General features: G+C 58.3%; 2 protein-coding genes and 1 non-coding gene across 5 annotated transcripts in view; 1 reads left to right on the top strand and 2 right to left on the bottom strand.

The window, feature by feature from the left end:
• Nucleotides 1-27,487, top strand: part of PGS1 (phosphatidylglycerophosphate synthase 1) — a 339,697-nt gene that overhangs the window by 168,308 nt on the left and 143,902 nt on the right. The gene's annotated exons all lie outside the window — the stretch shown is intronic.
• The window catches only part of CYTH1 (cytohesin 1), a 78,449-nt gene continuing 51,504 nt past the window's right edge, over nt 543-27,487 (bottom strand). For 2 of the 3 annotated variants that reach the window (XM_049635588.1, XM_049635589.1), the window contains exons 2-13: nt 20,986-21,068; nt 19,646-19,710; nt 18,030-18,096; nt 17,620-17,738; nt 17,220-17,300; nt 16,702-16,814; nt 15,613-15,761; nt 15,122-15,234; nt 9,825-9,903; nt 6,477-6,548; nt 5,682-5,836; nt 543-2,303 (exon numbers count right to left, since the gene is read on the bottom strand). In XM_049635588.1, the coding sequence (XP_049491545.1) occupies nt 2,225-2,303; nt 5,682-5,836; nt 6,477-6,548; nt 9,825-9,903; nt 15,122-15,234; nt 15,613-15,761; nt 16,702-16,814; nt 17,220-17,300; nt 17,620-17,738; nt 18,030-18,096; nt 19,646-19,710; nt 20,986-21,068 (1,175 nt within the window). In that variant the 3' untranslated portion in view covers nt 543-2,224. The remainder of the gene's footprint in view (nt 2,304-5,681; nt 5,837-6,476; nt 6,549-9,824; nt 9,904-15,121; nt 15,235-15,612; nt 15,762-16,701; nt 16,815-17,219; nt 17,301-17,619; nt 17,739-18,029; nt 18,097-19,645; nt 19,711-20,985; nt 21,069-27,487) is intronic. The other variant, XM_049635587.1, reaches the window with a different exon arrangement.
• On the bottom strand, nt 13,619-13,720 carry LOC125927708 (U6 spliceosomal RNA). Its single transcript, XR_007459399.1, has one exon. It is a non-coding gene; the product is annotated as a U6 spliceosomal RNA (small nuclear RNA).

Below are 27,487 nucleotides of genomic sequence, written 5' to 3'. Positions count from 1 at the left end.
GGTCTCTCCGAGACGCCCCTTGCAGAGGACCGCAGCGCACGGGTTTAGGAGACGCTACCTGCTCCAGACGCCCGCAGAGATCGAGAAGGCCTGGAGGCGAAGCGCCCCAAACCCGCGAGAAGCAAGGACGGGAACGGGAAGGCGCTGCTGTTTCAGGGAAAGGACCGCCAGTGAGGGGCAGGCCCGGGCCCGTCCGTGTTCTGGGCGGTTCCGGCTCCCCGCGACTCTTCAGTTTCTGCAAACTGAAACACGCGACCTATGTTCCACTGGCCAAAGGCGCATTTCTCGACCTTAGCTCGACGTTGGAGGTTGGTCCCTTGTTTCTCTGAGACAAGAGGGGGCAAGCGGTGAGCGGTCTCCTGCAGAGCACAAGACAGCGCCTCGCCCGACTTCCCACGTGCGTTACCGCCGGACCGCGGACAGACGGGACGGACGGCCGCGCGCCCGAGGTCACTCGCCCCCCGCCTGGGCGCGCCCGCTGGCCACGGCCCTCCTGCTCACGGTCACCAGGGAACAAAGGAGGCCACACACGACACAGGTGCTTTGGGCAGACGTGGAGTTTATTCGCTGCGGTTCCTTGGCGCTCGTTTCCAATGCCAAAACAAAACAAAACAAAACAAAGAAACAAAAATACAAACGAAAGACAACTGGGATAATAATTATAAGTTTTTGGAAACCCTGTCGACAACTTTCAGTCATTTCTTTATATTTTATATTTTGACAAAACTTTTCTTTTTTTTTAAACAAATACAAAATAATCTAAAAGGAGAAAAACTATACACGGATTATGTACACCTCTGATAAATAGACGAATACTGACGCAGGGGCCTCTCTGCTATCTGCCAGAACCGGGGCACGGGACCCGGCCGGCCGCGGGCATCCAGCCCAGACCCCCTTCCGCCGCCCTCACGAGCCCCGGTAGGACCTGTATGAAGTGGGGGGCCCCAGAGGGTACCCCGCCCAGCACCCCCTTCGTGCCCTTTTACGGAAGCGATTTCCACCGAACGGTGCCGGCGGAGCTGGGGTGGAGCGGCCCGAGGAGACCGCCAGCTCCTCTTCCGTGAGGCAGCGTGTGCACCGCCTGGTCCCCGGCCGCTTGGGGGCGCCGGGATGGCCCGGGCCAGGCGCCATCCAGCCCGGACGAGCGGCAGGAGCGGCCCCGAGAGTCCCTGAGAGAACAGCAGGACGACTGCCTTTCGTGGCTCCCTTCACACCGTTAAGTTAGGAGGGGCGAGGCCAGCTCCAGTTGAGGCCGGCCTCGTCACCCCTCGCCCCACCTGCCTCTCGGGGGGCCCCCCCCCAATATGCGCCCAGGGCGGGGCCGGCTTTGAGGCAGAGGAGCCGAAGACCTAAGGTGATCGGGGAAGACCCCCCGTCCTCTAAAACGAGGAGGAAGGTCTGGGGGACGGGGAGCCACCAAGTCAGAAGCAGATCAGCCGGAACCTCGCTGGGGTCACCGTCCTCACAGTTTTGGTTACTGGGTATTTAGCTCAAGGAAAAGGCTGACCTTGCATCTTAAAGCCCAACAAGAAGGATTTGGAAAGAGAGAAGATGAGCGGCCGGGACCCTCTCCTCCCCTCGGCGTCCCCGGCACTTGGAAGGGAGATGCGGGCCGCCGCAGGCCGCGGGGCACGGAGTCCCGGCCGGGTCGGAGCCCTCGTGGCACCCGCCAGCCGCCCGGGGACCTACCGCCCCGGAGAGGCCACCACGCCGGGCAGAACGCCATGCAAAGGCGCTTTGTCTTTCTCTTTCTTTTAAAGCACAAAAATATATCTTTATAGTACGTGGCTTGTCTTCCGTTCCACTTTTTTCTCAGCATATACTAATATATCGGCACGTGTATTTTCGGTGCACGGTTGAAGGCTTCTTCACAGGGAGATAACCGAGAGGTAACCGCTTGGCTTCGAGCTCCGCCGTCAGACCTGCCGAGCAAGAGACCTGAAGGGGGCGGGTTTGCCGACGGGCTGGGCTCTGTTCTTTCCGGAGAGAAAGGCTCAAGACCCCCCAGCCGCTCGGGCATCCCCGCCCTCCCCGCCGGTGCCACCGCCTACCCTCTCCCACTTAAAAACAGACAGCGAGAGCTGAAGCCAGTGTCCAGGAATCCGGGGTGACTCCCAGCAGGGGACGCCCCTGCTCGGCAGCCCGGCCCCGCCCGTGGGGGGACGGGAGACAGAGCCCAGGGCCTCGCACGCCTCGTACGCCGGGGGCCGCTCACTGCGCAGGCTCAGTGTCTTTTCGTGGAGGAGACCTTCTTCTTCCGCGCCGCCAGCATCTCATAGAAAGGGTCCCTGCTGATGGCTGCTCTGGACACAGAGAGGGGACAAAAGAGACAAGACTGAGAACAGGCCCGGAGACGAGCCCAGGCTGGGGCTCCTGCAGGAGCACGGGTGCCCCCCGCCCCGCTCGACGGCCACCGCAAAGGCCAAGGCAGTGGGGCCAACCTCCACGGGGTCCACACGACGACCGAAGGGACGCGAGCTTCGAGAGAGACACACGGTGCGTGTGACGAGACGATTCTGGGGCGTTTCCTGCCTGTTTCTCCCTAGACTCACGGGCAGCATGGAACCGCGTTCCAGCCCAGGACGAGCGTGGTACCGGAGCTCCACGAAGACCGTGGGCGCCACGCTACCCAATCCGTCCACGGCAGGCAGTCTGTCCCGTGCACACCGACTCGACAGCCGCACAACTGGGCCGTCCACACCCTCGCCGGGCCCTCAGGGAGCGGCCGGCCAGGCCTGCTCCGCTCTGTGTGCACAGCCCGGTGAGGAGGGAGCCTGTGTCCCGGCCCCGCCCCGGAGACACCGCGCAGAATGGTGACGGCAGGGCCAGCCCTGCGTCACCGTCACTCCCGGCTCGCAAGCAGGTCGCGGCGCGGGCGTCCCGAAGCCTTCCGCGAGCGGACTACTTTCCACACGAGCTCGCAAGCCCCGCCGACCAGGGTGGATGACCGCTCGGCCAACTGACTGCGACCTGTTCAACCGAGGTCACGTGTCCCTGAGGAGCGTCTCCACGGCTCCTTGGGGCAGCGAGAACCGACGGTCCCCGGCACGTGTCCCGAGGGCACTCGCCACGAAGGCATCAGTTAAAGTGTCGGGAGCCACGGCGCTGAGGCTGAGGGCCGCACAGCTGCCAGGAGCGCGGCTTCTGGAGTCGCGGGCTCAGTCCGAGCACCAGCACCACCCCTGTGGCTCTGGACACTGGGAAGGGCCTTGCTGTGTGCCTCAGTGTCCTCATCTGGAAAACGGGATGCCTCTACTCCCCAGGCTGCGGTGAAGGGTAAGGAGACGGCGCCCAGAGAGCACGAACAGTGTGAACCCTGCACCGGAGACGAGGCGGTGCTGGGCAGAGCGGCCCCGGGGAGGGCCTGTGTGCACGCTCCCTGAAGGGCGGAACGGTAGGCCTGACTTTGCACAACGCCCAGCTTCCCCGGCTGCAGTGCAGACTATCCGAAAGAGCAGCGCGGGGGAGGGCCGTGAGCTGCCACGGAACAAAACACGCTCCGATGCCCCCGTGATCACACAAGGGGTCCACAGCCCGTGGGCCACGCACACACGGGGGCGTGGGAAAACTGCAGAGGGCGCCTCAGACTGGCGAATCAGCTATCAGGACGACCGTCCATTCGGCTGAGGGAGTGAGTTGTATCCCTCACCTCGAACCATATACTAAAAATAAGTTCCATAAGGATTAAAGAATTAAGTGCTTTTTGTAAGATGTACGGTGAAAACAGAGCGCGGGATACGTGGACGAGGGCCACTCACTGCCCAGGATGCCCAGGGCATGGCGACTCCTCTGCCCAGACCTCAGTGGAGGGCGTTTAAGTGTTTCTTTAAATGCTGGTCTCACGTGTACCATCTAGTGACCCAGCCCTTGCCTGGGGCACCCCGTGCTCGCCACAAGTGGAGGGCTCTGTCTCGTTTCTGGTGGTGACGACCGAGCGTCCACAGGGACACTGGAGCCTCGTCTGCTGGGCGAGGGTCACACAGGGCCCCTGCAGATGCCACACATCGAGGGGCGGGGGGGAGAAGCTACCAGGGCCCGGGGCGCGCTGAGCATGCCCACCACAGGACCCGGTCTCACCCCCAGACGTCCCGGGAGCCTTCCCCATCACTCCGAAGGGGTGGGAGGCGTGCCCAGTCACCAGGGAGCCCGCCATTCACCGCCGTGCCGTGGGGAAGCCGAGGTCTGGCGGGAGGGCAGGCGGCGCGCCCAGGAAGGCCTTCCGGGCCGACTCTGGGTGAGTCTGTCCTCTGCCCCGCCTTCACTCATCCGTTTGCTGTTTCACCCTGGCCCTGCCACCAAAGCAGACTCCAAGCTACAGTGCTCCCCCCTCAGGAGCAGGCTGTGGCCCGGGCGGGACAGCGCCCGTCACAGGGGCCGTGCGGGGCTGCAGGGCCTCAGGTCACCTGGTCAGGGCCGCCCCCCTGGACTCCGGGGGAGTCACAGAGCCCAGTAACAGGCAGACTAAGGAAAGGGCCGGTGATGTCTGGCGGACCAAGCACCCGACGGGGAGAGCAAGGACGCGCTCTCAGAGGAAGCAGCCACACCGCACACGCGGGCACGATGGCCGTCTGGACAGGCCCCACAGAGGTCCCAGGGAGGGAGGAGGCGGCTCGCCACATGCGGACAGCCCTCGCTGCAGTCACCCCGCACCGTGACGCTCAGCCAGGCGGGCAGAGCCGAGCCCGGGGCCGCTGCTGTCTGTACCTCCGTAACCCTGACAACCCTGTTCCCTCCCCACAGCGCAGCCGTGAACGGTGCGAGTCGGTCTTGGGACCCTGGGTCACACCCATGTGACTCTGGGAAAATTACACGACCTCCACGGTCCTCAGTTTCCTCCCCTGTAAACGGGACAACGTACCACTGAGGGAGACTCATGAAACGTGATATTTTATCTCCACTGAGCTGCCGTCCTGAAAACGAGACCTGCTTCCTACGACGTGGGAGACCAGCTGGACAAATGGCACCTGTGCCTGTCGGAGAGCCCGGTCACCCGCCCCCTCCTCGGGTCTACGAGGTGCACTTTGGGAAGCCTCGGTTTGAGGTGCTTTCTTAAACACGCTGTCGTGGTCAAGCAGCTCAAGACCCACTGAGGGGCACCTGGGTGGCTCAGTCGGTTAAGCGGCCGACTTCGGCTCAGGTCATGATCTGCGTCGGGCTCTGTGCCGACAGCTCAGAGCCTGGAGCCTGTTTCGGATTCTGTGTCTCCCTCTCTCTCTGGCCCTCCCCTGTTCATGCTCTGTCTCTCTCTGTCTCAAAAATAAAATAAACGTTAAAAGAAATAAAAAAAAATAAAGACCCACTGAAAAGCAGCCTGGGAATTCCAGCTCTCACACAGGACCCAGGACAGAGGCGGGCGGCACTCAACAGCCGCAGCAATAAAGCATTTGAGAGGGGCACCTGGGTGACTCGGGAGCCCGAGCGTCCGACTCTCGACTTCGGCTCAGGTTATGATCCCAGGGTCGCGGGACCGGGCCCCGTGTTGGGCTCCTCACTGAGCATGGGCCCTGCTTAGGATCCTCTCCCTCTCTCTGTGTCTCTCTCTCTTTCTCTCCCCAACCCCCCCCCCCCCACCACTTGTACTCTTGTTCTAAAAAAAAAAATTAAAATTTGAAAAGTAAGTATCTGAGAGAGGGAGAGCCCTTGTCAGGTGAAAGCAGGTCTATTTTTCAGATGCCACCTACTTGATGCATTTAATCCACTCGTCCTTCTCCTCGGGCGTCGGGGCTGAGATGCGGTAGACCGTGTGGTTCCCTTCCACCACCCGCCCATCGGCCTCGGTCTTACAGGCCTTGATTACTTGGTCTTTGTTGTCGGGGATGTAGAGCTCGAAGCAGTTCTGAGAATCAGAGAAGAGAGGGACAGAGCGACAAAGATCTGAGAGAGCTGCCCACCGACACAGAAACAACGTTACTTTACTCCTCAAAAGACCGTCCCGACCTCCATAAAATATAGGCAGTGCGGATTTCCCTACGGGGAAGAGGAGCCTAGAGGTAGAAATCTGAAGAACGTAGGCTGCGCGTCAACAAGGCTGATAGCGAAGGTACCAGCCGGATACACACACATCTGTCCTGCTCCCAACAAACCAGAAGCAGGGAGAGCCGGACGCCACAGGGATGCGGTTTAGCCCCCGCCCCCGCCCCCAGACGCGTCCCCGGACTCCCAAGGAGAGGGATCTGTAAGGTACCCGAAGGGCCTCCCGCGAGTGGCCCCATCATGAGCGCCTGCCACTGCCTTTCAAGCAGGGACAATTCCATCCCTCGTGTGACACTCAACAGGTGACACTAAGCCACACGGACAGAATGAAGAGGTCACTTACTGACTCCTCTTCGGTTTGAACACGGAAGATAGTTTTAAAGGCAGGCCACGTTAGAGGAGCGACGCTACTTTTCAGTTCTAAGCGGATCTTTGCAATTTCAGTCCTTGTCAAAGACCCGCCACACCTGTCCCTTGTGTCCCCCTGTCCCCCGAATACTCACTGGTTTTTTGGAGTCTTCCACCTCCCGGATACTCAGATTCTCTAACGGGATGATTCCCCGGGGCTCCTTATCCTGCAGAACAGAAACATGAAGTCCTTACTTCTGGCATCACAAGCACGAGCACGCATCCTACCGCATTCCTCACCCACAACTCCCCCGGCTCCTCTGCTCCTCCCCCGTGGCCTCGAGCTCACAGATCTGCTCTAGGGCCCACACCCTAAGTTCCAGGATCAGAAAAGGGTCAGAAATGTACAGGTATGGGGCCCCCTGTAACCAGAGGCCTCTGCAAGGAGAACGCCCGGGGGAGGCTCCTGAAAAGACCGAATGTGGCAAGAGCCCACAGGAGGCCCGCAAGCAGGGAGCACGCTGGCCGCTCCCACTCAGGAGACCACCCTGCTTCTCTGCCTGGCCCCCCGCCTCATCTCATCAGCCTGTGTTCCAGTGTCGGCAACCCCGGGAAGCCCTGGTCTCACTCCAGGTGCCCTGCTCGGTGCCCCAGATGCCAGGGGCCGAGCTGTGTGTATAGACTCACCCCCCGCCCCATCTTCCCCCTCGCCAGACCACACCGTCTTCAAAGAGAAACCGCCTTCCTGACAACCCCACGGACATCTAAAAATGCACCTAAACTCCTGTCCGGAACAGGGCTACAACACCCCTGCCTGCCCTCCGCCCCAGTGGCCCCCCTCCAGCACTTCCCCTCTTGGCAAAAGCCCCCCCCCCCCCCCACACACACTCTCTCTCTCTCTCTCTGTCTCTCTCTCCCTGCCTGCCAGACATCTGCTGTCAACCTTCACACCTCCCTCTCCTGGATGTCCAGCCAACTGACAGCCAAAGACTTCGTTCCAAGTTCAACAGTGTAGCCGGGCACCAAGCTCCTGCGGCAAATGTCCCTGAGACTCTGTGCACTCTCGATTTGCAGATCCAGGTTCCTTTTCTTTTCCAGGGCGTGACCCCACATAACACAGGGTGTCCTTGCACATGCAGATGCCAGGAATCCGGTACTGGGATCACCTTTCTCTGTCCTCCAGAACCGGCTACCTTTTCTCGAACTGGTTTAATACTTGTTTTTTTTTTCCAGATACTAGCTCTCTGACTGTCTCAACCTTTCCTCTACGATAGTGATTTTATTCTCAGCCGATCTGTTCTCTTTAAAGTTTTAACTTGCTAATACGTAAGTTACAAGCCTATGATTACACGGCTATATTCTAAGTACATCATTGCGATTCTCATTTGTTTTCCAGTCTGAACCTGGGTCGGGGGGTGGGGGGTGGGGTTGGACAGTCTGTGTTCCGGCCCCTTCCACAGTCTCACGAGAGCACGGTGAGCCAAGGGCAGGGCCTCCTCAGACACCTGCCGAGCTGCAGCTCTCCTTGGGGACTGCGAACGTCCAACATCAGCTTGGGGCAGATATAATGCTCGTGGACGCACGCCCCCGGTGGACAGTTTTCCCAACTGAGTTTACAGCCCAGAGCCTTCCCTGACGCTGCAGAGTGAGGCCCATCTTCTCACTCTTCCCACGTCACCACTCCCTCCCCAGTGTCAGACTTTACCGCTGGCCAATCACAAGAGGGAAACAGTTCTACTGGGCTTGCTTCTCTCAGACTCAGGGCAATGGGGAGGCAGCGGGGGCTTCACAGAGACGCCCCCGCCCCCCCCCCCCACTACTGGATCCCGTCGCTGTTCTAGGTGATTCTGCGTGGAAGTTCTGCCCACCACGTTAACTGTGAGGCCCCCTCAGCGTCTGCAGAAACCTCCCTGCCTTCCGACGGCCTGGTGCAGTGCTGGCACGAGTGCAGGACTCCACGATGCCGCCAGTCAGCACCCCGAAGGACACAGGGTTCTAGAATCTCACTGCACCGCCACGGAGACTGAGCCGGTGCTCGGGCGTATCGTGTTCACACGCCTGTATGTGTTTCATTCTGACCCGGAGAACAATGAAAAAATCCAAACACGACTTTTAAGATGTCCTCAGTCTTGAGATCGTTGAGGAAAAAGGCAAAATCTGGGCTGGGCGGGGGATGGGAGGGGACAGAGAGGAAGGTACCACGCTGTTCAGAGTGGTCCTTTGGGGGTGAAACAGGCAGAAGATGACTGTCGTAAGTGGTTCCCTTTCGGAACGAGTGCCTGAATCACAGGCTGATACACACTCGCCGTGTGAGAAGTTACACCCATATGGCGTCCACAGTGAGGGAATGCCACCAAAGGAAGCCACCTGGCATCGTGGCCAGGAACGTGCCGGGGCCGGGGCTCCTCCTAAGCTGTGCACCTGGGACTGTCATTTTCCATTTAAGTAACGCTTGTTCCGCATTTGCTACAAAAGACACTTCCTCGTCCTCACTGCCGCAGGAGGGTCAGAACGGACACCGGCTCTCCCCAACTCAGCTGCCCTGATTCATCCAAGGCACAGGTCCCGCCAGAGACGTAAGAGAGGATCGAGTTGCAGGTGGGGAGCTGGGCTGGGCCCCAGCCGACCCGCCAGGCTTTCAGGGGGCTGCATCAGAGGGAGCCTCAGAAAAGATCTTGTTTTATGATTTTCATTCTCATAGGCTCTTATTACAAGAGACTTGAGGTGCGTGGGTGGCTCAGTCAGCCGGGCGTCCGACTTCAGCTCAGGTCACGATCTCACAGTTTGTGAGTTCGAGCCCCGCGTCGGGCTCTGTGCTGACTGCTCAGGGAAGCTGCTTCGGATTCTGTGTCTCCCTCTCTCTCTGCCCCCTCCCCCCTCCCCATGCTCTGTCTCTCTCTCAAAAATAAATAAACATTAAAAATTTTTTTAAAAACTTACAGGTAACACGTATTTACAGTTATTATTCCACTCCCGCTGAAAACCAACAAAACGTGCACGCTTCAAGAAAACTTCAGTTTAAAGCTGCACCAGCCCCCCCATCTCATTTCACTTTCTCCTCTCTTAGGCCTTTCGCCCCTGGACCGCCTCTGCACAAAGCAGAACATCTGAATTCTCCACAACGCCATTTCCTTCACCTCCCTTTCGAGGAGGCCACAAACTCTTCCTTGGCACCTGACCCAAGTTCCCTCTTTCCAACCCGGCCCCGAACCCCATTTCTGACGCCGTCTGTCCTGTCAGGCTGCCGCCTGCCCCTCCGGGCTTCTCCTGCCCCGATCCCGGCGGGGGGACGCGGGCTCCGAGCCACACCACCTTCGCCGAGACGCCCAAAGCGTCTTCGGGGCCCCCGGCTCTGGGGTCCGTCCCGGCTCCCCCTCCTCTTCACCTCGGGTCCCCTCGCGCCCCCTTCCCCACGGCCGCCTCCAACCGCATCGGACTAGAGCGGCAGCGGCCACGCAGGCCGGGCCCACCCCTGGTCCCACAGCCGACGGGCAGACGCTCACCGTTGTGTATTCAAAGTAGTAAAGGCAGTTGTCGGTCAGAATAAACCAGCGCCTTTTCCAAGTCTTGACCCTGCCACCTGCAGAGCACAAAGAGACGCGTGAGGCCGGCAGGCCGGAGCGGGCTCCGTGACGCACGAAACCCTCCCCTCGAAGAGCGCGAGGGAGGAGGCAGCGGGGGCAGGCACCGGGAGAACATGGAGGCCATGGCAAAATTCACATCCGTGACAAGACACAGAGCCAGAACAGAAGCGCCTTTCACAGAGTGAAAGTCCGTGGGAGCAAAGCAGAGCAAGCAGGTCGGGGGCCCCCGGAGAGGAGCTCGGGACGGCGGGATGAGAGCACGGCTTCGGGGAGGGATGCCCGGGCGAGGAGGACACGCAGGGCGGGCCTGACTGGGCCGGAGACGCGCCAGCAGGAGCCCACCGGTGTGGCGGGGACGGGCCAACAGAAGAGAAAGGGGGGAGGGGGCAGCCCCGGCCCGAGCTACACTGCCAGGTCACCCGGCCCGGGGCACACGTGGACACACGTGGACGGGCTCCGCGGGAGGGGGCGGGAGGGAAGAAAGGGGGACTCAGACGTGTTAACCCCTTCAGGGGCAAATCTACAGGTTTCCTGGAACGTGGAACTCGGACTCCCGTGGTTTCGCCCTCTACCCCACCTTCCTGATCCGAGCGAGCTTCTACTCTGGCTTCCCAGCGTCTGAGGGCCGGTGTCCTACCAATGGGACCTCCCCAGAGTCCTGGACCAGCCCAGGCGCAAAAAGCGCTCAAGGACCTCCCCAGCCCGGGCTCCCCGCCTGGAGCTCCGGACACGACGGGCTGGAGGAGGGGCCGCGGGCCAGACGGGCGCTAAGAGCAGCGGCCGCGAGCGCCCAGGGGCCCCTTCACCCTCCGCGAGGTCTCGGTGAGACCGCAACGCGGGGGCCGTGATCCTACGCGGAGGGGGACACTCGGGGGCAAGGCTCAGCCGCGAGCGGTTTCAGTGAAGCCACGTGAGCCGTGAGCCGAGCCCGTCCCAACCCCGCCCGCGTCGGGCAAGGGGCGGCTTTCTGGACGCGAAGCCCACACGAGTCAGGCCAAGGCCTTCTCGCGCCGTGACACGCGTGCCGTTTTGGAAGCACTTCCTGCTGCCCCAGCAGCACGTGCTCTTGCGGAGACTCTGCCTACAGAGAACATCGCTCCCCCGCGCCTCGCAAAGGCCTCTGGGGTGCAGAGCTCTCCTGCCCCTCGCCAGAGGCAGCTGAGAGCAGCGTGCCTGTGAGGCTGTGCCGCCAGGTGCGAGGATGCTTCCCGACGGGGCGTGAGCACTGCCCGTCGTGTGACGGGCACGACGCGCCCAGCGCTGGTCCCGGCATCAAGCGGGACCGTGGGGCTTTCCGGTCCCTCTTCCGGCTCTGTGTGGGGGCCCGAACCCCGGGGAGGTTAAGGGACCCATCGCAAGGCGCCACGGTTCTAAGCGGCACAGACCCAGCTTACGAAGGGCTCTGCCGTCAGCACGCGCACGCTGCCCACCCGCGGGGGGCCCTGTGCCAAGCGAGGACGGACCCCCTGCGGCCGTTTGCCAGTTGAGGTGAGCCTGTGCCTCCGGTCCGTAAGGCCCTAGGGCATGAATCAGGAGAAAAACCGCAGGTGGAAATAGGACATGCATGTGGAAAATGGGAGAGGCTGGGCAGCATCGAAACAAACGAGGATGGCAAAGAAAACAAGGAATATATTTAGAACTGGAGCCGATATGTTATAAAAAGGAAGCCCCCTCCCCCACTCGAGGGCCTGAGAAATCGGCTCTTCTGCCTCCTGGGCCGTCATCCCCACGCAGGGCTCTGTACGCGGGACACCTCGACCATGCTGACTCCCACGCGCTCCCCCCACAGGACCACCCAGGGGCACACGGGGCTTCGGAGGGCATGGAGGGGGGGTCAGATGCGGAAAGGAAGAAGGTGGAAGGAAATCCAGGAGGAAAAGCAAAGCCGGGAAAGATTCCCTCCCTGATTATGAAAGCTTGATTTCCCCTGACAATCTGCGGCGTTACAGAGACCTCTGCCGTGAGGGATCACGGAGGTCCCGGGGGGACATTTCCATGTTGAAAGAAACAGACATGAAACAAGCAGACAGACCAATGCGCGCACCTAGGACAGTCCCTGTGGAACTCACAGGACCCCTCCCACCCCCGTGCCGGCCAGGCGCCCTCTTCCCTGGAGCTGACAACCCCCCAGAAGGTTCTAACGGATGTCACTGTCGGGGCTGTTCTTTCTACGTGCAGCTCTCCGCTCGAGTAACGCTGGAGCACACACTTGAGGGGCTCCTCCTCTAGGAAAAACATACTCCCCAAGTCAGCAAATGGAGAAGAGGTACCAACGACATGACTCGAGGGCCAATTTTGGGTTTTTAACAATAGTCATTGAAAAAGAGGAGGGAGAAAAACAGAACATGAAATACGGAGCCAAGGTCGTAATGCGGGTCCCCTCATCCCCAGGACTTCTGGGAGGGGCTTCTGGGTTTTGTCTTTTTTTTTTCCAAGTTGGCATCACTTTGAGTTTAGGAGATGCCATCTCCCTGTTTCACGCAAAGGCAAATGTCCCGAGCTGTGTCACTTACTTCCTGTCCCGGTGTGCCTTCTGCTCAGGACATACCAGAAGCACACGGCACTGGGAAGGCAGACCTCCCTCCCCTTCCTCCTCTTCTCCGCCTGAGAAATTACCGTCACTCACGGGTGCCAATTTGAATGCAACGCACACAGAATTCGCCTGGCCAGTCTTTCCGAGGCAAGATCCAGTGAATTCTCCCTCTGCGTTTATAAACCCACCCTTCGGACGTTTTCCTGCATTACTGCCGTCAGGAAAGTTTCCGTTATTCCACGGCCTGGTACCTAGCTGTCTGATGCACCGTGTGCTCGTCCTGAAAGGGAAAACGTGAACCCCTGATCCTGAGCAGTTCCCTAGGGACTGTACAGTAAGTTAGAAGCAGCATTAACACTACCACCAGCGATTAAAAAACAAAATGACCGAAAGTAACAAAATAAAACGCTGCGGCGAGTAGAGTGGCCTTGGCAGAGCGAGCGAGCAGGTTGCGGGGTGGGGTGGGGGTGGGGGGGGTGGGTTACATACCTCCTGGAGTTTGGGGCAAGGAAAAGGAGAGCCAAAATCATGGAAACATACAAATGAGGGAGAAAAGAAAATTAAAACAAAGAAATTAAACCCGACTCCTTAACCTTTAAGTGCAACGTATCAGTCATTCATGCCTGCCCGGGGGAGTCAAAATCGAAAATCGCTAGCGGGACACCCGCCACTGCCTGGCGCGTGAAGGGGGCAGCCGGTCCGAACCGCCACACGCCAGCCGGGGAAGGCAACGTCCGCGGCGCTACCGAAAACCGGGCCCCCACAATGCTACAGGTCGGTCCTCACAAAGCTAACGTTTATCAGTCCATCCAGAGCCTAGAGCTGAGAGAGTCTGACGATTACCCTGGGGAAAATTTACTGTCTTTCTTCAGATGCCGACCGCTTCGTGAAGCGTGTGCAAGAACGCACACACACGTTCCCATGAATACATACGTCCATGTGTGTGCACACGAGAACACGCGTTCTTACGGCTACCTGCAAACACAGACACACACACACACACCGCTGCAGGCGGCCGGAGGCCCTGCCTTCCGCAGCCTGCGAGCACACGGGGGTGAGTCTAAGCGGCCACAACGAAAACACGATGCGAACGGTCGGTTCCTGGTTTGGAGGAGGTTTAGAAAAGGTAATTCGAGGACCTGAAAACAAGTCCCACGTTTCGTTAATGTTTTTTCCTTTTAAAAATACAGGATGCCTCATGAATTTACATGCCATCCTGGGGCAAGAGCCAAGATCTTCTCTGCGCTGTTCTAATTTTAGCACCTGGGCTGTCAAAGCTACCACTCAGCATTAGCACCGAAACAAATTTCACTGGAGGGGAAGTAAATCCAAGCTTGGGTGTACTTTCCAATTTCCAGTGGGTTTCCTCTTAGCTCGACCCGCCGGGCAGTAAAGACACAGAGCGGGACGGCGGCCTGTGGGGTGAGCGACGTTAGAGCCTTATCTTCAAAGGTTCTACTGGCTTTTGAACACGGGAGAAATGCTGACTCACTCGAGAGATGGTCAAGCCTCTGACCAGCGCTCTGAGGAGAATTTATAAATTAAGTCATTAGACCGAAACACAAGGACTCGGGACGTGCTTTTTAAAGGAAATAGAAACCCTACCGCTGCCTGGACTAGTCAGAAATGAAAGATTCCGTCTCAGCGGCTCCCAGAGGGGTCAGAGCAAGAGAGAAACAGCTTCTGACTTCACCGGGACTAGCGGCTGAAATGGGAGAGGGGGATCATTCTGGCAAACGCCTCCTGACGATGAGGGAACCGTACATCAAAAGGCGGAGGCACAAGAAAACGGGAACGTACGCGTTCTCTCAGGCCCAAAACACCGCTGTGACTATGTCCAGGGGCCCTCCCCCTGTTCTGGAACAATTAACGAAATAGTCACGTGTGGGCATGGATGTCACGAAAACCCTACTGCTTCTCCTTTTGGTGACTCTGCCACCTGCACACGAGGCAGGACCACAGACCTCAGCAACATGGCCTCACTTCTGGCAGAGGGGAAGATGAATACTTTTTTTTGTTCTTTTTGGGAACGGGAAAAAAAAAACCGTTAGGGGGGCTGATTTGGCTGGAGAGGAGGCGGGGGCGGGGGGACCACTGCCCAAGAAGGAGGAAGACCGCTGTGGGTGGCGCTGCAGCCAAGGGCTCAGGTTTGCCATGCACACTGCCTGTGGGAGCCGGATGCAGGGGGAGGTGATGATGCGCTGGGGGGGAGGGGGAAGCGGGAGCACCAGATACGCTTGGTGTGACGGCAAGTGAAGAGACGGACGCCGCTGGCCACCCTCCCGGGGACTGAGAGGGCAGAGAGACGAAGAGGGCCAGGTCCTCTGGGAACTGCCTCGCGACAAAGTACTCGTCGATCACCTCCGTGGTAAGACCGTGGAGCGCGCACCCATGGGGGCCGTGTTCACGCAGAGTGAGTCTGTCCCCAGCGGCATCTACGTACCCCACGGGGGCACTGCGCTGACCGTGCGTTCGCTTCCCTTCTGGAGACAGAGCTTGCTGGGAGAGTGCGAGTTCACGGCAACTCGTCTGCGCTCTCCATAGCGCCTCCTGTCACCAACCCCCACCACCCCACAGCGTACGTGTGTGTGTGTGTGTGTGTGTGTGTGTGTGTGTGTGAGCGCACGCGTGCGGCCGTCCTAAGACTCTGCGTCGGGAGTCCTAACCCAGAGTGCGTTACTTACCGAGTTTCAACAGCCAGCCTTCTCGGTCTGGATTGAAGAAAGTGTGGGTGAGGTCATTCCCGTCGTCTTCTGGGATTTTAAAGGGTTCGTTTTTTATGCTCTCATACAGATTCTGGGATAAAAGAGGACACTGCATGTCTCTGGTTCTAGAAGGATCTTCCCCCCCCTCCCCTTTCTCTTCATTCACGCAATAAGCACGTGTTACGGGCCACACGTCTGTTAGGCACCGAGAACAGCAGAGCGTGACCAGTGCTGCCTTCGGGCGGCTCCCAGGGACAAAATAAATAAGGTGCCTCGTGGATAATTAAGAAAGAAGGAAAGGAGCCAGACTTGCACTCGCGCTTTGAGATTCAGACTCCTAAACCACTGCCCTGTCCCCCAGCGAGCCCCCCGGCCGGCCACACTGCCCGCGCCTTCACGGAATTCACCCACTTAAGCGACAGGCCTTTCTCCTGTCCCCGTCCCTGTCTCCCGGTCAGAGCGCGCTCACCCGGAGCAGCTCCTCGGGCAGATCTCCTCCGTCGTTGATGCCGCGATTCATGGCGATGAACCTCTCCACGGTGGGCTTGTCTTTGACGTTGGGGTTGTGCAGGCTGGTGTTCAACATGATGATGGCAAACGAGAGGACGTAGCAAGTGTCTAAAGAGAAAAGCAAACAAACGATCAGAAACATCCCACCTGAGGGAACAAGAAATACCCAACGAGATCAAGAACACAAGACGTGCTCTCGAAAGAACGAGACCAATCCACACGCCCGGACGCCCTCTAACTGAAAGTTACGTACCACTAACCAAAGGGGGCGGGACACAAAACGGCACGGCGACTGTTCAGGCCTTAAAGGGGAGTATTTTTCAGATCGCTAAAGGAGAGCGGGTACTCCGCAGACAACCCGAGAAACAGCACAACGCAGAAGAAAGAAAACACGGAACACCTACGATGCCACCACCCGGTGACAACTTATTTCCTCCATCACACGAACGAACGGACGTGCCCACCGGCGGCACGTGACTAACGTACCTCAGGACGCACCCTCCTGACGGAACTGGAATCGGAACAGACACGCTGTTTTGAATCCTGCCATTTTGCTAACCGTTAGCATCCTCTCGGGGCAATAAGACCTCTTTTTGTACCCATAATTTTTTTTAGTTCTTTTTTTCACACCGAGGCAGAGCGGACGCACAGCGTTCCAGCAGTTTCGGGCGCACGGCACGCCGCACGTTACTCCCGCCTGTCACCACAGCGGGATCACGGCGGTACTGACTGGAGTTCCTATGCTGCGCTTTCTAGTTACAAGATAAGCCTCTCGAACTTCTAGTTACAAGATAAGCCAGCCACGGAGATGAAGAACGTGACTTGTAGTGGTTGCAGCACGTGGCCTAACTCACAGACACTATGACGTAGATTCCCCCCCCCTTATCCCTCCTCCCTGGACTTTTGGATCCTTCCCAACTGCTTACTATCGTAGCCAACGTCTAAATCCACGTTCCGGGCGTGAACCTTTCGTTTTGGGAACTGTCCCGAGCCGAGGAAGGATCTCGTGCAAAATGGCGGTCAGCACCAGGGAGCGGGACTGCCCTACCTGTGGACTGGAACACGCCGTTATTGCACCGGCAGTACCGCTGGGCGAATGCCTCCATCATCCGGTCGATCTTCTGGGCCTCTCCCGGCAGCCGGAAGCTCCACAGGAACTGCCTGAGTGGTGAGGACGGGCTGGGTCACTGGGCTGCGGCCCGGGGAGACCCCCACCTTCCGCAGGTACGGCTGTTAACACTCCCCGTGGATTTGAATCCCAAGGGACGAAGGGAAACCTGCTGGCTGCTGGCTTCTGAAGCGCGCCAACTACTGACTTCCTGCTCTAAGACGGGGAATCAAAGGGTTTTCCAAGTCGAAAATTAGAAAAAAATTCACGGGGCGCCTGGGTGGCTCAGTCGCGTAAGCGTCCGACTCCGGCTCCGGTCACGATCTCACAGTTCGTGGGTTCGAGCCCCGCGCTGGGCTCTGCGCTGACAGCTCAGAGCCTGGAATCTGCTTCCGATTCTGTGTCTCCCTCTCTCTGTGCCCCTCCCACCTTCTGGGGCACCCTCCTCAAACACTCACCGTAACGCTTGGACGAGGTTAAGGTCAGTGAACTCGTGTAACTCCACAAACGCGTGAAGAACCTGGATATTAAACTCGTCTCTATCAAGAGAAACAAAAGAAGCGGGGGGGGGGGGGGGGGGGGGGAAGGCAGGCACCGATTCTGAGAGTCAGGCCGTCCCCAGCCAGGCAGTTTTCCATGCCGAGTGCTACGGTCCCGTGGGCTCCGCACACACGGCAAGGAAGGAGCCACGTCCCTCTGTCCCCACGACACCGCGACGCCAGCCACCATTCCCCAGGAGAACCCTCTCGGTGCCAGTGTGGCTACCGCTGCCGTAGGACAAGACTCTCTTCAAGGGCTCAGAGCGTCCCGGAAGCCCCGACCAACCCACTCTGCCACAGGTGTCTCTCCAGGCCTTACCTCTCCCCCAGGTAGTCACCAATGGCTGTTTTGTTGAGGCCTTCCCCTTTGTACAGGAACTGGGCGAGGTCCTCGCAAGCATTCTTCAGCAGGTCGTTCTCTATCAAGAACTGAATCCCCTAGAAAAGGCAGCACAGACGCCAATGACGCTCACCCGGGAAACATCCAGAAAGGAGGCGGAAGGGCAGACAAGAGCGGGTGTGGGCACTCTGGACACACGGGGAGCGTCTAATAAGTACTCGGCGGCTGACACACGGGGTCGGGGGAGCCCAGCTGAGGAGCCACGGCCTAGCGCGGACCACGTGACGCGTGCTCTACAGAAGGGCAGGGAGCTGGGACGGGCGCCGCGGACTCTACCGAGCGCCGCAGAGACCCCGTCGTAGAGCCCGAGGGCTCCGGCAGCACCTTACCTTTTTAGGGTCCATGTTAAACTTCTTCCTGCCCATGGCCACCTGCTTGTTCCTCTGCATGTTCTTCCTGAAAAACAAGCAGCATGGCCGTGTTGGTGCGCCAGGCGGTCGGGAAGTTCCGAGAGCCCGCCATCGTCCCCGCCTGCATCCATCCGCCGGCTCACAGGGATTTCTGGAAACCCTACCCAGGAAAGCACGGGCCCACGTAGGGCTCAGCGTGGCAGGTCGGCTGCAATCCTGACCCTGACGCCACGTTCATTTGCTCCTCCCACCCCACCCGTTTCCTTTTTTTTAACGTGACTTTTAAAGAAACTCTATTAAGGTCGCGCGTACATATCATACGATAAACCCATCTTAACTGTACATTCGAACGACTTCTCGTAAGCTTACGAGGCGGTGCAACCATCACCATAACCAGCTGTAGAGCATTTTCACCACCAGCAAGGGTGCGCTGTGTGAGCTCACCGTGCGTTACCTCCCTCCGCCCGTCCCTTCGCCCACGGGACAAAGGCCCGTGGCCTGCAGCCGCCTCCCGTTGGCACCACGTGACGTCAGAGCGCAGGAAGCACTCCCACACACGCCTTCTTCTGCGCACGCGTTCATCTCCCTCAAACGAACAGCGGGGCGCTGACCTGCCGGCCACGGCACGGGCGTCAGCCTCACGTTACGAGAAAGTGCCACGCCGTCTCCCCACGGCCACGCGACTCTGTCGCCAGCGCGCGCCGACACCAGGGACCCCCGGCCCACTCTCATCTGGGCCGTCTTCTCGTTACCGATTAGCACGTGTTCCACACACACATTCTAGAGGCAGATCCTATTTCAGACATGCGTCTTGCAAATGTTTCTCCTGGTCTGTGGCTTACCTAGTCCTTTCTTTTCACAGCATCTTTAAGAGCACAAGCTTTACATTTTGACGAACCCTAATTTATCCGCTGCTTTAAAGCTACAAATTTTTGTAATGGCAGGTAAGAAGGTTATAGTCCCAAAGTGACAACGCGGGGCCTGAAAGTGATGAGCTGGCCACTTTCTGCAGAACGCGGGTTACACTAATCTCTAATGGCACCTCCCACAGCCGCTTAAAATAACAGAATCAGATGGTCTTAGGAAGCCAGACAGGGGACTTAGGCTTAGAAAAATACAGACGTGTAGTGAGTTAGAAACAGCCCCGTTACCGCATTAAGTACTTAGAAAACGGTCTGGGAACCCCATTCAAAATTAAACTCTGGAGTCACTGACGCTTCACGTGGTTAACCCGCAGACGCTCCTTGTGTGGCGCTATAATGTCCTGTCTACGCGCTCTCCTCCTTGGAAATGGTGCGGGCAGCGTTAAGCTTTTCCTTGGCACAAAGGGAAAACAGAAACCCTAAAATGCGAACACCACGGACAACGAGGGAAGAAACGGCAGTGACCACAGTCATTTAAGGGCTATTTCAGGCTTTGGGGGCCTTCGGGGTTCCCTGGCTCCACCCCTGCACCCTGCAATGATGTGGAAAGCCCCCACGGTCAGAGCCCCCGCACTGAAGGACCCCAGGGGGTGCGTGTGCTTGCTGGGGACCGAGGACAGAAAGCGCACTTTCTCCGTCCGTGTGCCGCCAGCAGGGGCTGGACAGACTCACCTTTCTTCTGTGGACCCCAGGGTCTCGATTTCATTAGCCACGTCTGCTATCTCATCCTTCAGCCTCTACAAAACAGACAGTCCAGTCCGGAATTACCAGGGGGGCCTGGCGTATCTGCTAGAGCTCCCCCCAACCAAAACAAGAGCAAATAAACCAAAACGAAATAAAGACAAACCAGAAAAAAAAAAAAAAAAACCCTTAACGTGGAAACAGTGGGAAGTTCATCTGTTCGACAAATATTTATGGCGCTCCTGCCAGGAAGGAAGCGTTCCGGGGAACCAAAGGTGAGCAAGACGGCCCCCGACCTCGAGGAGCTCACGGTCTAGGACAGAACTTCTAGTCGTGTGCACTGTGCAAAACACAGCCTTCCCACTGAGACACGGCAGGCCAGATACAGCCTCTCGGAGCCCAGCAGGTGTCAGGAGACTCGGGAAGAGCTGCCCAAACGCCCAGGCTGCGGGGCCGGGGGTGCTTGGCCCGGGCCGACACTGCCGCCAAGCGGCCGGCAGGGGGATCGTCCGTCCCAAGCTCCGGCCTTTGCAAGGCAGGCAAGCAGACCCTCGGACTGGACGGGCTGGACGGGCGCGGTGAAGGGGGCTCTGTGTGAACGTCTGCTCAGACTTCCCGGCATTTATCAGTGAAACAGGAATCCGAGAATTTGCGCAGATGATCAAAGATAGTGAAACCACACCGGAGCAAGTCTTTCCTCTCCACACCGGGCAGCTCTGGGGTCACAGGGTGTGTCCCCTCCCCGCCCTCCCCTCTCCCGAGCTCCCTGCCCCGAGGGCTAAAAGAGCCCAGCCAATGGCTTCTATGACTGACTTCTACAAAGCGTGGCGGTTACACCAAGGAGCTTGGAAAAACTCTGGTGAAGCAGCCATGGCTGCCTAGGCGTCTCCTAGGGACCCGCAGCCACGCTAAGTCCCGGGTGAGCAGGACCTCATTCAACCCTCACGGCAACCTATCAACGCGCGTCTTCGTTGTCAAGTTCAAAGAGCCCGGATCCTCGTGTCTGAAGTCACTCCTCCAGAAAGAGGCAGCGCCAGAACCAGACGCGGGTCCGGGCCTGACCTGAGGCCGGTGTTCCAAGCGCCTGAGCCTCACCCACACCCCACGCGGCAGCGCGGGCTCCACTTGGGGGTCACCTAGGACGGCGGACCGGCCGGGCGGGGCCTTCCCAACCCCTCGACGAGTCCACTTTCTCACGGGCGGAGCCGAAGTGACCGTCAGTAACGAGGCTCGGCCCCGGGCCGTGGGGGGGGTCAACTCCCGACACCTGGTGAGGAGGCTCTGGGAAGGACACCTGTCACACCGCACGCGTCACTGCTGGCACCGCCTACCTGAATGTCGGCCAGCAGCTCCTGCTTTCTCCGCCGGATGTTCTCCAGCTCCTGACGCTCCTCTGCTGTCAGGTCACCGGGAACTACAAGAAAGGAGGGAAACGTTACTAAGAGAGCTTGGTCACCAAAAATAAACAGACTCCAGAGACCACAAAAGGACAAGGACACCACGGCGGCAGCGAGAAGCCCGTTTTGGAAACGGGGACAGCTCTGGCTCCCGTTCGTTCGTTCACCGGCTTCACCAAAGGAAGAGAGCACCCCGATGAGAGAGCCGCTCCGCTCCACGAGCGCTTGCCATGGGAACGAGAGGGAAAAGGCGGCCTGAGGTCAGGTGAGGTTGGCCAGGGATGAAAGGACTGTCAGCCGAGCCCTGGCCACCTTCAGCCCTTACAGTGGGGGCACGTCAGGCCCCGGCGAGCCAGCCTCTCGAGGCCTCGGCCCCCTCGCCGGGCCCACCCCGAACCCCGAACCGCTTCCGTGACGCCCTGAAGTGGGGAGGGGGCAGCGGCCGCGAAACCACGTGAACGCTTCGGTGCCATTGCTGGAGGGGGAGGGGACAGATTACACACGTACAGAGGAAAAAAATCTCGAAGGGTGTACCCCCCACGGAGTGCTTAACTCTGAAGACCGGGTCACGGAGACTTTTCTCGCTGCTTTATGCCCTTCCGGTTGAGTATGGTGTTTTTAGACTTATTTGGAGAGAGAAAAGGAGACAGAGAGTCCCAAGCAGGCTCTGTGCTGTCAGCGCAGGGACCAATGTGGGGCTCGATCCCAAGAACCGTGAGATCATGACCCGGGATGAAACCAAGAGTCAGCGGCTCCGCCGACTGAGCCACCCAGGCGCTCCTGTTTGATTATGTTTCAATAAGCTCTCACCCTGAGAACAAAGTGCCGAATTCACAGGCACAGTTCTCCCCACGAAGCACCTCTTCCTCTGAGACCGCCTCTCCTCCTCGCCCGTAAGCACAGGGACGCGGGATGGAAGCCCGCGGGTGACCCTTCTGAACGTGCTGCGGAAAGCCACACGGTCCGTGGGGAAAACGAGCACTGGCGGCGGGAAAACCGGGGCGCAGGTCCCGGCGCCAGCCCACCACACGCCAATCGGGGTCACTTTACACAAGTCACTTGGCCTGTTCCGGCCACACGCTGTCACCAGCAAAGCAGGCGCACACCCTCACCCGCTTCGTCGGGCTGCCGCACGCACGGAGTCCAACGGAGAGAGCGCCTCGCACCCCGCCCGCCGTTTAGCGGGAGCCGGAAGGTGGTGGCTTCTGCTTCCTTCGGGACAAGAGCAAAAGGCACCCCCGTGGCCTGATGCAGGCGCCAGCGCTCGGATGCCTGCACACCCACGCAGGCGCCGGAACGCATCAGAGCCACACCACGTGGTACAGGAGCCACGGCCACACGTGGCTACGAAGCACCTGAGATGTGACTGGACCAGTCTGAGATGGACGGTGGGTATAGACTTTACACAGAAAGGGAAATATCTCTCTGATAACGGCTGATGTCGATTACACACTGAACTCGTAACTTGATAAATAAAAAGATGATTCTAAGTGGCTCTCACGCGGGCTACTAGAAACTAATGCTGCATATGCAGCTCATGTCACGTTTCTTTTTGTGTTTAATGTTCATTTATTTATTTTGACAGAGAGAAAGAGAGCAGGAGTGAGTCAAGCATAAGCCGGGGAGGGGCAGAAAGAGAGGGAGAGAGGCTCCCTCCCTAGCAGGCTCTGCACAGTCAGCGCGACCGTGACCTGAGCCAAAACCGAGAGTCGGCGCTTAACCGACCGAGCCACCCAGGTGCCCCTACGGCGTATATGTTTCTCCCGGACAGCACGGAGCTGGAACAGGAGCCCTGCTTGAAAGCGTAGGACCCACGACTCTCTTTCGAACCGTGACGCCGCAACTTTACGGCACGCAGGGGCCAGTTCCCTTCCCCAAACGTTTCATGAAAATCACGGAAGACAACACAAGAGGGTAGAAGCAACACACCCAACGACGATACCCACAGCACAGGTAACTTAGCTCCATTAGGTAAGCTGGCTTTTCGTTTTTCTACCCGGCTTTCCCCCACCCTTGTCCAGAAGTGCCCAAATTTTAAACTTCCCCAAGACGCACTGAAAAATGCACTTGCCATCACGACCCAATCTTCTCCACACACGACGATACCAAAACCGTGCCTTCCCCATGCGAAGCCCACCGACGCCATCATTTTACCCTTCGTTTTCTTGACGGTGGCCGTGAGGTCACAGCAGAACTAATGCATGGGGTCCCACTAACGCTAGAGGCTGCAGGATTCCGGCAGACCCCCGAAATCCAGGCTGGGTCACCCTCCAGGAGTGGCCTCGCTGTGTCCCTGAGAGCCCCGAGGGAGTGCTCCCCTGTGAGTCACAGATCAGCTCTAGTCAGAGCCAACCCTACTTTGAGAAACCACACAAAAGGCGAAACACAGATCCTCCCTCCTAGAGAAAAGCAGGCTTTAAAGGAGTTCATTCTAACGTTTCTGGATTTCACAGAGCAGATTTTCTAATCCACGAGGACCGGAAGGTCCCTTTAAGAAACAATTTCCGGAGGTCCTGGAACACAAACATTCGTTCTAACATAACAGGTTTTGAAAATTTGAGGCGACAGTTCGTTTTTAATAGCCGTTCCATGGGGGAGAATCATCAGGCTTTGAGTTTGAAGCCAGAGACGGCTTAATCAGATCAGCGAGTCCCTGCCCAGGCAGAGGCAAGACTAAGGTCCTCAGAATGAGGCTGACGAAAACCAGAACCATCGTGTAGAGAATTTATATCTCAAGAGCGCTGTGCACCCCGAGAAACCGATTTTTCTCGTTCCACATGGAAACTCTCTGTGGCTGCTCTGTTTTCAGAACCTCGGCACCCAGCTGCTCTGGGTGAACGCTCACACACGACCGTTTCTCTAGAAGGCCACCGTCTAGTTTCTGTGCTCTAAATTCAGAATGTGCTGCTGGCCCTCCCCCTTCCAAGGTACTATTTTAGAAACAGTAAAGGCATTTTTACAAAGCTATAAGCCTACAACATCAAAGACTACGGGGAGAGGGGCCACTGGCAGAAGAGATTTCAACGAACTTCTGGGACAGAGCAAGCAGAGTGCCGACCCCTTCTGGAAGGCCTACTCCGCGTGTGCCCACCACTGCCACGTCCACATCACCCCGCACACTGAAGATCTTGCACACGTATCTGCCCGAGGCAAAACAGGAGAACTGGGCCAGCAGCTAGGCTGGGGGACCTGCAGCCGGCCTGAAGCAGCCCCCCCCACCCCCCCGCCAGCTGCACACGAGGCCCACCCCGCACGCGGAGCTCCCATCGAACCTGCCCCGTGTCTTTCCTGCACCCACGGAGGCAGCGGAGCCCACGGCCCGAACAAGAAACAGCAAAAGCCCACCCTGGAGCGGAACAAAAGAAAACTTGAAAAGAACAGAAAACCCTGAAAGAGGGACAACGAAAGAACACACTCCTAGAAAATAAACGTTTTTTTGTCCCCCCGCCAGAAAAGGATTACAAGATAAAGGTGAGGTACTCCCGCAGAATAAGGAGTCAAAGCACTTGAAAATAGCAGCAGAAACGGACTCAGTGTCCTGAGGTCTTTACAAATCCCACAGAGAAACATACGTTGTCAACGTTCAGAAGTTGGAAAACAAATTCGAGAACTGGAGGATTGAGGAGGATCCTAGAACCTCCGTGAGCAGGAAGGGAAAGGAGGGTGTGGCTGGTTCGTGCTGGACCCTGGGAGACGGGAAGGGCTTTCAAGGGTCCACACGGGAACCACTCTGACCCTAGAATTCTCAGTCAACTGGGAGGGCAAAATAGAATCATTTCAGACAGAGGAGGACTCCACGTTTATCCCCCCGTGCTCCCTCAGGGGGAGGAAAACGTGTTCACAAGGATGGGGCTCCCTCGGGAGCACACACCCCCACACGCATGGACGGAATGACCGGATCAGAACAGGAGACCGATGACGGGCTGCGAGAGCCGCACCCCAGAGAAGCAATGGGAAGGCAAGGGAGGGGTCCTGGGCCTTCCCTCCACAGCACCAGGACGATCACTGGAAACAACAGAGAAAACGACACCGAGGGGGAATCACGAGGCAGCCACGGCTGGCGGCAGGCAGCGGAAGGTAAGGGGAGTCCACTGGACCTGGGCGCTGGGACCGGCTCCCGAGGGGGGAGCCCAGCAGAGCACACGCGGGCTCTGGGCCGAGCCGCAGGAACATCCTCGCGACGGTGCGGCGTACCCGCCGTCACCTTGCGGAGCCGGCCTGCACACACAGCACAAAGGCTAATGGAAATCACGCGGTACCTGCAGCGAAGGCCGGGGGAGGGGCGAACGGAAAGGCAAGGAGGGCGCCAGGCACCTGCTTACAAAAAGCAGCGACAGACCTACAGAGTCGGGAACGAGAAAATGACGTCGGAAACGTGCGAATGGAAGTTCCAAAGGTGAAAATACAGGGACCAACAAATGGGACAGGGGGAAAGTGAAGAGGAAGAGGACACACGGTGAGAGAGGTCAAGAGACCATCTCTGACGCTGATAAAATAATCAGCGGGATGAGAGTATTAATATGCATGAGGCAGCACCTACCGGTCGCTGAAAGCCAGAAAAAATTAATTACTAGGGGCTGCTTCTGGGGAGTGGGTCTGGGAAGAGAGAGGGGGGCCAAGGGCTCCTGAATACTCGCTTAAAAAAAAAAAATACACGTAGGTGCTACTGCATTTTTAAGACGAAAAAAACGTTAATTACGTTACCAGGAAAGACGGGCCTCCCATGTCCCGGTGGCCAGAAGGAAGCAGCTTCTGGCTAATTTGCAGTGAGAACGAACACGACGTTTGTTCACATGTACTCCGATGCTGTCTCCTGACATTAACCACAGGCTCTCTAAGCCCCCCTGCATCCCACACTCAGCCACCTTACATCACAGCACCGCTTCCCTTCTGGTTCAGCAAATCTTCCGAGAAGTTTTCTTCTTAAAGGAGGGCAGCTTTAGATCTCGTCATTCTCGTGCAAATGTTCCCGAGGCAAGGAAAACCCCAGCACTTAAGAAAACGGACCACCTGCACTTAGCCTCTCATCAGGGTAACGTGCCCCGTTCAGTACAAGCCTTCACCCCCACATTGCCCAAGAGGAAAACAGATGCCACGGGGAAAATGCTTCGTGTCACTTAATAGCAAGAAGAATAGAAACCGTGGCTGGGGAGCCCAAGGGGTGAGTGACCCAGCCCAGCCCACCCCGCCCCCGTCCCCGGGTCCGGCAGGCCGCTTGCCGGGCTGGAAAGGAAGACACAGCCACACGCACCCCGAACCCAGCGTTGCTGGAAAAGCAGCATGGGCCCCACGAAGGGCACGTATCCACGCCGTGGCTTTCCCTCGAAGCCATGAGGGTTAAACTGTAAAAGATCGGCTGATGGGCCAGATGGCAGAGCAACAAACAACTCCTCCCTCCCCCGACTGCCACGTGCTGCAGCCACGCTTCTGTGCCAGGAAGGCGGCTGAGCCCCCTTCTCTTGAAAAGAAGGGCAACCAGGGAGGCAGCGGCCTGAGCACGAAAGGCGGGGAGCAGAGCGCCTGGGGGTCTGGGGGCCTCGGGAATGACTCCCGCAAAGGTTCACTTACAAGGTGTCCCCCTTACAGCAGGGGGACCGGCCCGGCCCGGGATGGGCCCTCCCCAGTCCCTCGCAGGGTTCCAATTGAACCAAGGGGATTAAAGTGCCCACAACAACAAGGGGCCATTGTGCTCAGCTGTGAACAGAAAAGCCACACAAGGGAAGCTTCCATTTATTTCTTTATTTCAATGTTGCTCTGCAGATTTTAGCAGCAGGCAGAGCCCCTGAGCTGAAATGCGCTCCAACCAGCAGACACAAAGGAGGACTGTCTTAAAGGGACAGCTCCCATCAATGCGCACATGGCGCAGCCACTGCTCCCCGCTCAGCAGCCGCGGCCGCGCGCACAGGTGCCGGCCATCCGCCGTGAAGTTCAACAGAAAAGGCGGCTCTTCAGACGGCAGTCTCTGCTCAGCAGGAGTGCCGGCAGCCGCCCACCCAAGTGGAGGACCCTGTCGTACATCCCCGGGGCGCTAAAGATGTGCTTCCTTCCACGGGCCCTCCGGCTACGCCAGCTCCCTCTGCCTGCCTGTAAAGCACAGCGCTTGTCTTCTTTTTCCAATCCTAATCTTCACCCATCTTATATACAGGCCCTGCCTTTCGGTGGCTAAGAAGGGTCCAAATTTAAACCAGCACAGCAGGGAAATGTTTTAAGCAAAGCCAAGAGTCTAGAAAGGCGCTTCCCTTCCCCCCAAGTGTGGAGAAGGTAAACAGACAGGAGAAAACACCCTGGTCCAATCCGCCCCCACCCCGCCCCCAAGCCAGGGGAGCGCAACGTTGTGTCCGGACACAACCCCGCCCTCCAGAGAGCACCAGCGCCTGAGGAACCCCAGCTAACCGAAGCCAAACCCTTTACCGACCTGTACGTTTTCTGAAACACA

This window comes from Panthera uncia, chromosome E1, assembly GCF_023721935.1.
Source record: "Panthera uncia isolate 11264 chromosome E1, Puncia_PCG_1.0, whole genome shotgun sequence".
Lineage (NCBI taxonomy): Eukaryota > Metazoa > Chordata > Mammalia > Carnivora > Felidae > Panthera > Panthera uncia.
The sequence above is the reverse complement of the archived record's forward strand: the minus strand, read 5'-3'. Positions and strand labels throughout refer to the sequence as shown.